The sequence below is a fragment of the Eumetopias jubatus genome, unplaced genomic scaffold, assembly GCF_037043125.1.
Source record: "Eumetopias jubatus isolate StellerSeaLion01/CBP00866 unplaced genomic scaffold, mEumJub1_p1.0 scaffold_3, whole genome shotgun sequence".
Classification (NCBI taxonomy): domain Eukaryota; kingdom Metazoa; phylum Chordata; class Mammalia; order Carnivora; family Otariidae; genus Eumetopias; species Eumetopias jubatus.
In genome coordinates, this window is record NW_028274809.1 from 81,621,546 (window position 1) to 81,637,084 (window position 15,539).

At 39.3% G+C, this 15,539-nt stretch overlaps 1 protein-coding gene across 3 annotated transcripts in view; it reads left to right on the plus strand.

Annotated features, from left to right (window-relative positions):
* The window catches only part of ORC4 (origin recognition complex subunit 4), a 96,684-nt gene that overhangs the window by 63,782 nt on the left and 17,363 nt on the right, over nt 1–15,539 (plus strand). For all 3 annotated transcript variants that reach the window (XM_028123800.2, XM_028123795.1, XM_028123796.2), the window contains one exon: nt 15,130–15,303. In XM_028123800.2, the coding sequence (XP_027979601.1) occupies nt 15,130–15,303 (174 nt within the window). The remainder of the gene's footprint in view (nt 1–15,129; nt 15,304–15,539) is intronic.

A 15,539-nucleotide genomic window follows, 5' to 3' on the forward strand; every position in this document is an offset into this window, starting at 1 on the left:
CTATCTTCTTTATATATGTATATATTTTGTTATTTGTTTCAGAGGTACAGGTCTGTGATTCATCAGTCTTATACAATTCACAGCCCGCAGCATAGCACATAATCTTCCCAGTGTCCATCACCAAGCCACCTCATTTATCCCATCCCCCGCCACTCCAGTAACCCTCCATTTGTTTCCTGAGAGTAAGAATTCCTCATATCAGTGAGATCATATGATACTTGTCTTTCTCTGATTGACTTATTTTCTTAGCGTAATACCCTCTAGTTCTGTCCACGTCATTGCAAATGACAAGGGTTCGTTTTTTTGCTGGCTGCATAATATTCCATTGTATATATATACCACATCTTCTTTATCCATTCATATGTTGATGGACGTCTTGGCTCTTTCCATAGTTTCGCTATTGTGGACGTTGCTGCTGTAAACATTGGGGTGCACATACCCCTTCAGATCTCTACATTTGTATCTTTGGGGTAAATACCCAGTAGTGCAATTGCTGGGATGTACAGTAGCTTTATTTTCAAATTTTTGAGGAACCTCCATACTGTTTTCCAGAGTGACTGCACCAGCTTGCATTCCCACCAACAGTGTAGGAGGGTTCCCCTTTTTCTGCATCCTTGCCAACATTAGTCGTTTCCTGACTTGTTCATTTTAGCCATTCTGACTGGTGTGACGTGGTATCTCATTGAGGTTTTGATTTGGATTTCCCTGTTGCCGAGTGATGTTGAGCACATTTTCATGTGTCTGTTAGCCATTTGGATATCTTCTTTGGAAAAATGTCTGTTCATGTACTCTACCCATTTCTTGATTGGATTATTTGTTCTCTGGGTGCTGAGTTTGATAAGTTCTGTATAGATTTTGGATACTAGCCCTTTATCTGATATGTCATTTGCAAATATCTTCTCCCATTCTGTCAGTTGTCTTGGTTTTGTTGACTGTTTCCTTTGCTGTGCAAGAGCTTTTTATTTTGATGAAGTCCCAATTGTTCATTTTTGTCTTGCTTCCGTTGCCTTTGGCAATGTTTCTAGGAAGAATTTGCTGCGGCTGAGGTCGAAGAGGTTGCCGCCTGTGTTCTCCTCTAGGATTTTGATGGATTCCTGTCTCACATTGAGGTCTTTCATCCATTTTGAGTCTATTTTTGTGTGTGGTGTAAGGAAATGTTCCAGTTTCATTCTTCGGCATGTATCTGTCCATTTTCCCAACACCATTTGTGAAGAAACTTTTTTCCATTGGACATTCTTTCCTGCTTTGTCGAAGATGAGTTGAGGGTCCATTTCTGGGCTCTCTGTTCTGTTCCATTGATCTGTGTGTCTTTTTTTGCCAGTACCATACAGTCTTGATGATTACAGCTTTGTAATACGGCTTGAAGTCCTGAATTGTGATGCTACCAGCTTTGCTTTTTCAACATTCCTCTGGCTATTCGGGGTCTTTTCTGGTCCCATACAAATTTTAGGATTATTTGTTCCATTTCTTAGAAAAAACTGGATGGTATTTTGATAGGGATTGCATTAAATGTGTAGATTGCTCTAGGTAGCATTGACATCTTCACAATATTTCTTCTTGCAATCCATGAGCATAGAACGTTTTTCCATTTCTTTATGTCTCTCTCAGTTTCTTTCATGAGTATTTTATAGTTTTCTGAGTACAGCTTCTTTGCCTCTTTGATTAGATTTATTCCTAAGTATCTTATGGTTTTGGGTGCAATTGTAAATGGGATCGACTCCTAAATTTCTCTTCTGTCTTATTGTTTGTGTATAGAAATGCAACTGATTTCTGTGCTTGATGTTATATCCTGCCACTTTACTGAATTCCTGCATGAGTTCTAGCAGTTTTGGGGTGGAGTCTTTTGGGTTTTCCACATAAAGTATCGTATCATCTGCAAGGAGTGAGAATTTGACTTCTTCTTTGCCTCTTCGGGTGCTTTTTATTTCTTTTTGTTGTCTAACTGCTGTGGTTAGGACTTCTAGTACTATGTTGAAGAGCAGTGGTGATAGTGGACATCCCTGCTGTGTTCCTTTCCTTAGGGGAAAAGCTCTTAGTTTTTGTCCATTAAGAATGATATTTGCTATGGGTTTTTCATGGATGGCTTTTTATGATATTGAGGTATGTACCCTCTGTCCCTACACTCTGAAGAGTTTAATCAAGAAAGAATGCTCTACTTTGTCAAATGCTTCTTCTGCATCTGTTGAGAGGATAATATGGTTCCTGTTCTTTCTTTTATTAATGTATCACATTGATTTGAGGATGTTGAACCAACCTTGCAGCCCAGCAATAAATCCTGCTTGGTCATGGTGAATAATTCTTTTAATGTACTGTTGGATCCTGTTGACTAGTATTTTGGTGAGAATTTTTGCATTCATTTTCATTGGGGATATTGGTCTGTAATTCTCCTTTTTGTTGGGGTCTTTGTCTGATTTTGGGATCAAGGTAATGCTGGCCTCATAAAATGAGTTTGGAAGTTTTCCTTCCATTTCTATTTTTTGGAACAGTTTCAGAAAAATAGGTATTAATTCTTCTTTAAATGTTTGGTAGAATTCCCCTTGGAAGCGGTCTGTCCCTGAGCTCTTTTTCAGAGAATTTTGATTACTGCTTCAATTTCCTTAGTGGTTATGGGTCTGTTCAGGTTTTCTGTTTCTTCCTGGTTCAGTTTTGGTGGTTTATACATCTCTAGGATTGCATCCATTTCTTCTGGATTATCTTAATTTGCTGCCATATAGTTGCTCATAATATGTTCTTATAATTGTTGTGTTGGCTGTGATCTCTCCTCTTTCATTCATGATTTTATTTATTTGGGTCTTTCTCTTGTCTTTTTGATAAGTCTTGCCAGGGGTTTATCAATCTTATTAATTCTTTCAAAGAACAAGCTCCTTGTTTTGTTGATCTGTTCTACTGTTCTTTTGGTTTCTATTTCATTGATTTCTGCTCTGATCTTTATTATTGCTCTTCTCCTGCTATGTTTCGGCTTTATTTGCTGTTCTTTCTCCAGCTCCTTTAAGTTTAGGGCTAGGTTGTGTATTTGAGACCTTTCTTGTTTCTTGAAGGACCGCCTTGCTGCATCCCAAAGATTTTGAACAGTAGTGTTTTCATTTTCATTTGTTTCCATGAATTTTTTTAATTCTTCTTTAATTTCCTGGTTGACCCATTCATTCTTTAGTAGGATGCTCTTTAGACTCCGTTCTTTCCGACTTTCCTTTTGTGATTGAGTTCTAGTTTCAAAGCATTGTGGTCCAAAAATATGCAGGGACTGATCCCAGTCTTTTGGTACCAGTTGAGACCTGATTCGTGACCTAGGATGTGATCAATTCTGGAAAATGTTCCATGGGCACTAGAGAAGAATGTGTTTTCTGGTGCTTTGGGATGGAATGTTCTTAATATATCTGTGAAGTCCATTTGTTCCAGTGTGTCATTTAAAGCTTTATTTCCTTATTGATCTTTTGCTTAGATAATCTGTCAATTTCAGTAAGGGGGATGATAAAGTCCTCCACTATTATTGTATTGTTGTCAATGTGTTTCTTTGATTTTGTTATTAATTGCCTTATATAATTGGGTGCTCCCATGTTAGGGGCATAGATATTTACAAGTGTTAGATCTTCTTTTTGGATAAACCCTTTAAGTAGGATACAGTATCCTTCCTCATCTCTTATTACAGTCTTTGGTTTAAAATCTAATTTGTCAGGGGTGCCTGGGTGGCTCAATTGTTAAGTGTCTGCCTTAGGCTCAGGTCATGGTCCCAGGGTCCTGGGGTTCAAGCCCCACATCGGGCTCCCTGCTTGTGCAGGAAGCCTGCTTCTCTCCCACTCCCCCTGCTTGTGTACCGTCTTGCACTGTGTCTCTCTGTCAAATAAGTAAGATCTTTAATAATAATGAAATAAAATCTAATTTGTCTCATATAAGGATTGCCACCCCAGCTTTCTTTTGATGTCCATTAACATGGTAAATGGTTTTCCACCCCCTCACTTTCAATCTGGAGGTGTCTTTGGGTCTAAAATGAGTCTCTTCCAGGCAGCATATTGAAGGGTCTTGTTTTTTTATCCAGTCTGATACCCTTTGTCTTTCGATTGGGGCATTTAGTCCATTTACATTCAGGGTAACTATTGAAAGATATGAATTTAGTGCCATTTTATTGCCTGTAAGGTGACTGTATATTGTCTCTGTTCCTTTCTGGTCTATGTTACTTTTAGGCTCTCTCTTTGCTTAGAGGACCCCTTTCAATATTTCTTGTAGGGCTGGTTTCGTCTTTGCAAATTCTTTTAGTTTTTGTTTGTCCTGGAAGCTTTTTATCTCTCCTTCTACTTTCAGTGACAGCCTAGCTGGATATAGTATTCTTGGCTGCATATTGTACTCGTTTAGTGCTCTGAATATAACATGCTAGTCCTTTCTGGCCTGCCAGGTCTTGTGGCTAGGTCTGCTGTCAGTCTAATATTTCTACCATTGTAGGTTACAGACACCTTGTCCCCAGCTGCTTTCGGGATTTTCTCTTTTTCTCTGAGACTTGTAAGTTTTACTATTAGATATTGAGATGTTGACCTATTTTTATTGATTTTGAGGGGGTTCTCTGTGTGCCTCCTGGATTTTGATGCCTGTTTCCTTCCCCACATTAGGGAAGTTCTCTACTGTAATTTGCTCCAGTATACCTTCTGCCCCACTCTCTCTTTCTTCTTCTTCTGGAATCCCACTCATTCTAATACTGTTTCGTCTTGTGGTATCACTTATCTCTCGAATTCTGCGGTTGTGATCCAGTAGTTGTTTATCTCTTTTTCTCAGCTTCTTTATTCTCCATCATTTGATCTTCTATATCACTAATTCTCTCTTCTGCCTCAGTTATCCTACCAGTTAGAGCTTCCATTTTTAATTGCACCTCATTAATAGCCTTTTTGATTTTGAATTGGTTAGATTTTAGTTCTTTTATTTCTCCAGAAAGGGTTTCTCTAATAACTTCCATGCTTTTTACAAGCCCAGCTAGTATCTTTAAAATCATCATTCTGAACTCTAGTTCCGACAGCTTACTAATGTCCATATTGATTAGGTCCCTGTCAGTCGGTACTGCCTCTTGTTCTTTTTTTTGAGGTGAGTTTTTCCGTCTTGCCATTTTGTGCAGAGGAGAATAGATGTATGATAGAACAAAATGTTAACAGGGTAACAATGACCCCCCAAAAATGTACACTAAACAAATCAGAAGAGACCCAAACCCGGGGGGAAAAGAAATGGAAAAAAAGGGGGGGGTGGGGGAAATGTGATCAAGTTGGTGTATAGATCAGATCCACACACTAGATTTTGGGCGTATTTTGGTCTGTTAAAAGAAACTTCCTCCCAAAATTTTGAAGAAAGAAAAACGTGTGTGTACAAAAAGAAGGGTAAATACGATGAAGGGATGGAATATGACCATAAAGATGAAAACTATAAAAGATTTTATAAAAGGAATTGATAAGTTGTTTGAAAAAAAATTTTTTAAAAATTAAAAAAAAGAAAAAGGGAAGGAATGTCATCAGGCAGGAGACTAGAACAAAGCCATACACTAGAGATTTTGGATATATTTTGGTCTGTTAGAAGAAATTGTATCCCAAAATTTTAAAGGGAGAACAGCTTATGTATATAGAAAAAGTAAGGTTAACTATGGTGAAGGGATAGAATTTGATTCTAAAAATGAAAATTAAAGGTTTTTAAAAAAGGGATTGATAAGATGGTTGAAAAAGGGTAAAAGAAAAATGTGAAAACAATAGAAAATAAAAAAATCATTTTAAAATTTAGCTTTGAACGACTAAAGAATCATGGGGGAAAAAGCCGTGAATTCTATGTTCTGTATTCCCCTAGTACTGGAGCTCTGCTTTTCTCATTGATTAGTAAACTTGGTCTTGGCTGGCTGTTCTTGCTGATCTTCTGGGGGAGGTGCCTGTTGCAGTGATTCTCAAATGTCTTTGCCCGAGGCGGAATTACCCCGCCCTTGCCAGGGGCAGGCTGAATAATCTGCTCCGGTTTGCTGTCAGTAGCTTTTGTTTCCTGTAAGCTTTCCGTACAGCTCTGGAGGACGAGGGTGAAAATGGTGGCCTCCCAATCTCTGCCCAGGAGGAGCCAAGAGTTCAGCACCCCAATCCTCAGTGAGGCCACAGAGAAAAGCAGTCAGTCACTCCTGTCTTCCGGGTCTCTGGCCACCTCTGTGCTCACCCAGCCTGTGACCCAGCGCCTCTATCTCTGGCACATGACCCCGTTTGGAGTCTCCAAACCCAGCAGATTCCTGCACTGTGCTCCCACGCCGCTCCTCCTGGGGCTGGAAGGGGTCTCTCCCCAGATCTGATGCTTGTCGGGTCCCTGCTGAAGGAGTAGTGGCCCAGCTGTGCCGCGGATCATGGTTAATTGTAGCCCTGAGCTGAGAGTTCACTCCTAGTCTCCGTCTCCGCAGCCGGCCTCCCTGCTTCGATACCTGGGAGCTCTGCTGTGCTCAGACACCCCCAGTCCTTCTGTGACCCTGAGGGTCCTGAGACCACACTGTCCCAACGAGGGTTTCACCCCCTGCTTAGTCACTGGAGTGACGTCCCTCGGCGGAGACGACTTCTGAAAGTTGTGATTTTCTGCTCCGCTGCTCTATTACTTGCTGGTAGCCGGCTGGTGGAGGCTCCCTCCCCCTCCCCATGTCTTTCTTCCTGAACATCGCCTCGGATTCACTTCTCCGCATGGTCTACCTTCCAGAAAGTGGTCGCTTTTCTGTTCAGAGAGTTGCTCCTCTTCTTTCCTTCTTTTTTTTCCCCTTTCAATGGTCATTTTTATATATATATTTTTAATTTTATTATGTTATCTTAGTCACCATACAATACATCATTAGTTTTTGATGTGGTCATCCACGATCCATTGTTTTCATATAACACCCAGTGCTCCATGCAGTCCGTGCCCTCCTTAATACCCATCACCAGGCTAACCAATTCCCCCTTCCCCCTCCCCTCTAAAACCCTGTTTGTTTCTCAGAGTCCATAGTCTCTCATGGTTCATTTCTCCCTCCGATTCCCCCCCTTCATTTTTCCCTTCCTTCTCCTAATGTCCTCCATGCTATTCCTTATGTTCCACAAATAAGTGAAACCATGTGATAATTGACTTTCTCTTTTTGACTTATTTCACTTAGCATGATCTCCTCCAGTCCCATCCATGTTGATGTAAAAGTTGGGTATTCATCCTTTCTGATGGCTGAGTAATATTCCATTGTATATATGGACCACATCTTCTTTATCCATTCATCTGTTGAAGGCATCTTGGCTCTTTCCCCAGTTTGGCTATTGCAGACATTGCTGCTGTGAACATTAGGGTGCATATGGCCCTTCTTTTCACTACATCTGTGTCTTTGGGGTAAATACCCAGTAGTGCAATTGCTGGGTCATAGGGTAGCTCTGTTTTTAAATTTTTGAGGAACCTCCACACTGTTTTCCAAAGTGGCTGTACCAACTTGCATTCCCACCAACAGTGTAAGAGGCTCACCCTTTCTCCACAACCTCTCCAACATTTGATGTTTCTTTCCCTGTCCATTTTTGCCATTCTAACTGGTGTAAGGTGGTATCTCATTGTGGTTTTGATTTGAATTTCCCTGATGGCTAATGATGATGAACATTTTTTCATGTGTCTGTTAGCCATTTGTATGTCTTCTTCAGAGAAGTGTCTTTTCATATCTTCTGCCCACTTTTTGACTTGATTATTTGATTTTTGGGTGTTGAGTTTGAGAAGTTCTTTATAGATCTTGGATACCAGCCCTTTATCTGTAGTTTCATTTGCAAATATCTTTTCCCATTCTGTGGGTTGCCTCTTTGTTTTGTTGACTGTTTCCTTTGCTGTGCAGAAGCTTTTTATCTTGATGAAGTCCTAAAAGTTCATTTTTGCTTTTGTTTCACTAGATTTTGGAGATGTATCTTGAAAGAAATTGCTGTGGGCGATGTCTAAGAGGTGACTGCCTATGTTCTCCTCTAGGATTTTGATGGATTCCTGTCTCACATTGAGGTCTTTCATCCACTTTGAGTTTATCTTTGTGAATGGTGTTTGAGAATGGTCGAGTTTCATTCTTTTGCATGTGGCTGTCCAGTTTTTCCAGCACCATGTATTGAAGAGACTGTCTTTTTTCCATTGCATGTTTTCTCCTGCTTTGTCAAAGATTATTTGACGATAGAGTTGAGGGTCTATATCTGGGTTTCTGTTCTGTTCCATTGGTCTGTATGTCTGTTTTTGTGCCAGTACCATGGTGTCTTGGTGATCACAGCTTTGTAATATAGCTTAAAATTGGGCAACGTGATGCCCCCAGCTTTGTTTTTCTTTTTCAACATTTCCTTGGTGATTCGGGGTCTTTTCTGATTCCATACAAATTTTAGGATTGTTTGTTCCAGTACTTTGAAAAATGTCATTGGAATTTTGATCAGGATGGCATTGAAGGTATAGATTGCTCTGGGTAGTATAGACATTTTAACAATGTTTATTCTTCTCATTCCATCTTTTTGTGTCGTCTTCAATTTCTTTCATGAGTGTTATGTAGTTCCTAGAGTATAGATCCTTTACCTCTTTGGTTAGGTTTATTCTGAGGTATCTTATGGTTTTTGGTTGTATTGTAAATGGAATCATTTCTCTAATTTCTCTTTCTACAGTTGCGTTGTTAGTGTATAAGAAAGCAACTGATTTCTGTGCATTGATTTTGTATCCTGCCACATTACTGAATTGCTGTATGAGTTCTAGTAATTTGGGGGTGGAGTCTTTTGGGTTTTCCACATAAAGTATCATGTCGTCTGTGAAAAGAGAGTTTGACTTCTTCTTTGCCAGTTTGAATACCTTTTATTTCTTTTCGTTGTCTGATTGCAGTTGCTAGGACTTCTAGTACTATGTTGAACAATAGTGGAGAGAGTGGGCATCCTTGACATGTTCCTGATCTTAAGGGAAAGGCTCCTAGCTTTTCCCCATTGAGGATGATATTTGCTGTTGGTTTTTCATAGATGGATTTTATGAACTTGAGGAATGTTCCCCTCTATCCCTATACTTTGAAGAGTTTTAATGAGGAAAGTATGTTATAGTTTGTCAAGTGCTTTCTCTGCATCAATTGAGAGGACTATGTGGTTCTTCTCCCTCCTCTTATTAATGTGTTCTATCACATTGATTGATTTGTGAATGTTGAACCACCCTTGCATCCGGGGATAAATCCCACTTGGTCGTGGTGGATGATCCTTTTACTGTATTGTTGTATCCTATTGGCTAAGATTTTGTTGAGGATTTTGGAATCCATATTCATCAGGGATATGGGTCTGAAATTCTCCTTTTTGATGGGGTCTTTGCCTGGTTTGGGGATTAAGGTACTGCTGGCCTCATAGAATGAGTTTGGATGTTTCCCTTCTGTTTCTATTTTTTGAAACAGCTTCAGTAGAATAGGTATTATTTCTTCTTTGAATGTTTGGTAGAATTCCCCAGGGAATCCATCAGGCCCTAGACTCTTGTTTTTTGGGAGGTTTTTGATCACTGCTTCAATCTCGTTACTGGTTATTGGCCTATTCAGGTTGTCAGTTTCTTCCTGTTTCAGTCTTGGCAGCTTATAGGTTTCCAGGAAGGCCTCCATTTCATCCAGATTTCTCAGTTTATTGGCATATAGTTGTTGATAATTTCTAATAATTTTTTCTGTTTTCTTGGTGTTGTGATCTCTCCCCTTTCATTCATAATTTTATTAATTTGGGTCCTTTCTCTTTTCTTTTAGATAAGTCTGGCCAGTGGTTTATTGATCTTACTTATTCTTTCAAAGAACCAACTTCTAGTTTCGTTGATTTGATCTACTGTGTTTCTGGTTTCTAATTCATGATCTCTGCTTTAATTTTAATTATTTCTCTTCTGATGTGTGGCTTAGACATCGTTTGTTCTTTAAGGTGTAGAGTTAGTTGGTGAATTCGGGATTTTTCTATTTTTTTGAGTGAGGCTTGAATGACCGCCTTTGCAGTATCCCATAGGTTTTGGACCGATGTGTTTTCGTTCTCATTGATTTCCCTGAGTAGTTTAAGTTCTTTGATTTCCTGGTTGACCTCAACATTCTTGAGCAGAGTGGTCTTTAGCTTCCAAGTATTTGAATTTCTGCCAAATTTTTTCTTGTGATTGAGTCCCACTTTTAAAGCATTGTGGTCTGAGAATATGCAGGGAATAATCTCAGTCTTTTGGTATCGGTTGAGACCTGATTTGTGACCCAGTATGTGGTCTATTCTGGATAAAGTTCCACGTGCGCCCAAGAAGAATGAGTATTCTGTTGTTTTAGGGTGGAATGTTCTGTAAATATCTATGAGGTCCCTCTGGTCCAATGTATCATTCAAAGCTCTTGTTTCTTATTGATTTTCTGCCTAGATGATCTTTCCATTGCTGAGAGTGGGGTATTGAGGTCTCCTACAATTACCATATTGTTGTTAATATGACTCTCTATTTTGGCTAACAGTTGGCTTATGTAGATGGCTGCTCCCATGTTGGGTCATAGATACTTATAATTGTTAGATCTTCTTGTTGGATAGACCTTTTAAGAATGATATAGTGTCCTTCTGTGTCTCTAATTACAGACTTTAGTTTAAAATCTAATTTGTCTGATATAAGAATTGGTACCCCAGCTTTCTTTTGAGGTCCGCTGGCATGGAAGATGGATCTCCATCCCTTCACTTTCAGTCTGGATGTATCTTTAGGTTCCAAATGAGTCTCTTGGAGACAGCATATGGATGGGTCCTGTCTTTTTATCCAGTCTGCAACCTTGTGCTGTTTTATGGGAGCATTTAGGCCATTCACATTGAGAGTGATTATTGAAAGATATGAATTAATTATCATCATATTGCCTGTGAAGGCGTTGTTTTTATAGATTGTTCCTGTAAATTTCTGTTGTATATCACTCTTGGGGTCTTTCTCCTTTTATAGAACCCCCCTTAATATTTCTTGCAGGGCCGGCTTAGTGGTCACATATTCTTTCAGTTTCTGCCAATTGTGGAAGCTCTGCATCTCTCCATCCATTCTAAGTGAAAGCCTTGCTGGATAAAGTATTCTTGGCTGCATGTTCTTCTCATTTAGTACCCTGAATATGTCTTGACAGGCCTTTCTTGCTTGCCAGGTCTCTGTGGATAGGTCTGACGTTATTCTGATGTTCCTCCCTCTGTACGTAAGTAATCTCTTTACCCCTAACTGCCCTTAAGATCGTTTCCTTGGTTCTAAGATTGGCAAGTTTTACTATTTCATGCTGGTGCGTTGGCCTGTTTTCCTTGATCTTGGGAGGGGTCCTCTCTGCCTCTAGGACAGGAATGTTTGTTTAATTCCCCAGATTAGGGAAGTTCTCAGCTACGATTTGCTCAAATAAATTTTCTAGACCTCTCTCTCTCTCTCCACTACCTCTGGGATTCCAATTATTCTGACATTGGAACGCTTCATGGTGTCATTTATTTCTCTGATTCTATTTTCATGGATTCTGAGTTGTTTTTTCCTGGCCTCTTCTTTTCCCTTTTTATCTATTATATTGTCTTCCAGGTCACTTATTCATTCTTCTGCCTCACTTACCCTAGCTGTTAGATTATCTAGATTGGATTGGAGCTCATTGATAGCATTTTTAAGTTCTGCCAATTCAGCTTTCATTTCTGCCCTTAAAGACTCTGTGTTGCCATTAATTGATTTCTCCATTCTAGCCATTGTCTTCACAATTGTTAGCCTGAATTCCATCTCCAACATCTTGCTTATATCTGCATCCATTTGTAAATCTGCAGCATAAGTCATAATCTCTGAGTCTTTTCTATTTTGGGGGCTCCTCCTCCTAGTCATTCTGTTGATGGGTGTTTGAGCAAATGTATAGTGTCCAAATTATTGACTAGAACCCAAGGAAGAGGCACCTGTTTTCTTGGGACCTTAGGGTTGCTGGCCTCTTGTTTTCCCCGCCTGTCTTCAGGAGGTGCCTGCCTTCCTGTTACTCAGGCAACCCTGTTTGGGCGGAGTTGCCCTGCCCCCCCGTGGCGGGGGATGGGCTCAACGGGTATCAGTTTTTGGGGCTTTTGTTCTCTGGCGGCTTTCCCTGGGGGCTTTCCGCCTCTTTTCCGCGAGTCAGAGCAGAAGAGACCGTTTCCAACCCTCTGCCTCAAAGCAGAGAGACCACAGTCGGTTCTTCAGTGAGCTCTCCAGGCCACAGCGTCTCCGTTTCTGTGTGTGCTGCTATAAACTGCAGCGTCCTGGGTTCTCAGGACTGCGCCCCTCTACCGGGCCCCCAGTCATGCCTCCAGGTCGGAGCCCGTCTCTGCCCTTTGTGCTTCTAAAACCGCCCACCGCTCACAGTTCGCAGGCGCAACCCCGCTGCTCCGGGTTTCCGCCCTGGGGGCTGCCCTAACGTACTTTCCCTGCCACTACAGGTCTGCGAGTCTGTGCCCGTCCCCAGCGCGCGAGGCTGTCGCTCACCGGCCGTGTAGGATCCCCACGGCCAGGCACCCTCCCACTGCCGTTTATCCTCCGATATCTGCCCACAGAATCACAGCTCCCCGCTTCCTACCTCAAAATCAACCGCCTGTTATATATATTCTGTTTGTAGAGATCCAGATCTTCTTACATCTCAGGCTGGTTTCGTGGGTGCTCAGAGTGGTCTGGTAGATATCCAGCTCAATTCCGGGGACCAGTTGAAATAGGGTCCCCCTACTCCTCCACCGTCTTTCCTTCCAAAAATATTCTTTTCTTCAATCTTCTGTTGAGTTTGTAGGTGTTCAGAATGGTTTGATCCCTATCTAGCTGAATTCCTGGGACCAGATGAAATTTAGGTCTTCCTACTCCTTTGCCATCTTGCTCCACCTGTCCGCATTTATCCCACTTTTCAACTCAGATTGAAGAAAATAAAACATTTATCACACATGCTCATAAACTAATGCCTCCCTCCCGCCAGTGGAATCACTGAATAAAAAAAATGTGAAGTCAGATTATACTAGTATAATATCTACATTAGCAAGTAAAGAGAAAATTAATTGTACCACTGTTTTATTAAAATTAATAGTTTCTACTTTTATATTTAAGATTGTTTCTTTTTTTTTGAAAATGCTAGAATTGAGTAAAAATGATAGTATTCCATCTTTGTAAGTATTTATCTCCAGAAATGGAAGGGATTACTTCTATCAAGCTGTAGAAGTAGATAGTGGCTTTTTTGCTTCTTGGGGGTGATTTTAGAATGATTTTAACCATAGTCTCAATGTCACTATCACATTACTTTATGAAGACTCTCTACATGTTGAACCTTATATACTTCAGATGGCTACATAGGCCTTTTTTTGTTCATATTCTTTTACATCATAAACTTTCTTACTAAATTCAGGTAAAACTGGTATTTAAGAGTCATCTCTTCTCATACTGTGCCTGCCATGCGTCTGTTTTCATTCTTCTTTTTCCTATTTCATTCTTGGCAGGTTTCTGGTTATACCCATTTACTTTTGTTCCTTTCCTACAGCTGTTTCCTTCTTAGAAAAGTGAAATGCTTTACTGAGTCCTCTTTCAACAGTCTTCCTTCCAGTGTTGTTTTCCTGTGGAGTGTTTATCTCTGTCCTCTTTCCCCAGTGCTTTAGAGTATATGATATATGCCTTCATAATAAGTCTCCCTCATAGAACCTCTGTCTGGTTCTTCACATATCTTTATTCCTCTTTGTCAAAAGCAGCATTCGTACCACAAGAGTTCAGGAAACATCTTCCTTCTTGCTTAAAAAAAAAAAAAATCTTTCTTTTGGTAGAAGTAATAGTGGCACATGTTACTGACCCATTGAAGGACCAGATAAAGAATCAGCTGCTCTTTAGCAGTGTTATCATAGGCCTTTAAAAATTCTCTATGTATAATTCTCCCAACTGTACTGTTCAAGTCTGTCATATATCTGTGTTTATAGGGGAAAAGCAAAAGGTTAGATGGATTAGTGACTTTACTAGCAAACAGTCTCTTCTCTGTGGAAGTGGTTCTTTTTTTTTACTATTCTTTTTATTCCCACATTGCCAACTTCAGTCATTATTGTCCACCACTAAAATATCTTTTACTTCCACCTTTCTTTCCATTCCCAAGTTCAAGCTCTTAATTATTGCTGGCATAGAGTGGTGTTTGCACTACCTTTCAGCCACCTACCTACATGGATGATCTAGAACTGCTCATTAATAGAAAATTTATAATATTGCTGTCTCTGAACATAACTTCATTCTCTTTTAATTGTGCTTACACTGTATTTTTCTTTGACCTATAAAAACATTCCAGGTTTTTCATTCACTTTCTCCCTACTAACCCCAATTTATTAATCTATCCTGTCTTTTCCAGAGTAACCATGATCCCATTTTGATCACTTGTATTCTTTCCTCTATATGATTGGTTTCTTAACCTATATTATGAAAATCATCTGGGTAGATTTAAAAATCCATATTTTAGGTCCTCACAGCTTTTTTTTTTAAGTTCTTTTATAGAAAAATGACAATAAACTTGATTCCTAACTTTTGAAGGAAAAATAGCAGAAATGCAAGTAGTTTCTAAAATATCACTGTAAAAAAGCCAGAAGACAGAGTAATTTACCACTGTCATGCTGTTTTCCTGCAAGTTTCCTCTCCTATAGTTTGTTCCTTCATTTCACCGTGGCTTCAGCTTGAATTTATAGGTAGTTTAGGGAACTGAATTTTTCTCCATTACATATGCTACTTCTTGAGTCGTTATTACATAAAACAATGAAGATGTTTAAATTTTCAGGAATGTAATAAGTCTTACTACATTTTGCTGTTTTTCTGAATTCTTCACATATCATTATTTCTCTTTGTCAATGTATGAAATGCCTTATTGAAATTCTTGGTGTTATTGTGGCAGAGCTATTCAATAATAGTTAGAATTTTTTTGCAATTATTGTTGGTCTTGGAATGTTAAAGATTAACTGAGAATAGCTTAGTGGGAAAAAGGCATGACATCACCAGGCCTGCACATTCTTAGAAGGGGATTATTAAAAGTGGCTTGCATAACTGTAAGGATATCAAGGGAATGATTTGAGTTTTTGGAGGCTTGCATAAAATGCTTAAGTGTGTTTTATAGGGTAAGCATTGTTAATTAATAGTGGTAGTTCAAATATGTATACCTCTAATATTGGTATGTTTTTTTTTTTTTAAACATGCATCTTACATGGATTTTTGTTTGTTTTTAAGGATATTTTGGAACTCTTAGAAAAAAGAGTGAAGTCACGATTTTCTCACCGGCAGATACATTTAATGAATTCATTTGGTTTTCCACAGTATCTTAAAATATTTAAAGAACAATTATCTCTACCTGCAGAATTTCCAGACAAGATCTTCACTGAGAAGTGGAATGAGAATATTCAGGTAACTTGGAACAGAGGCAATAATCTTTATTTTTGTGCCTTGCTATACCATTGAAAGCTTATAAAAACCTACAAATTTAAACAAATTTGTAAATTAGCACAAAGTTTCTAATGTTACTATAGCATAAAACTGCATTAATACAAATTATACACTTTTTTGTGTTATTTTCTTTTAAAAGAATTTGAAATGTCATATCCTAAATTTTTTCTCTCAAAAGAACTTTAATGAAATTTTTG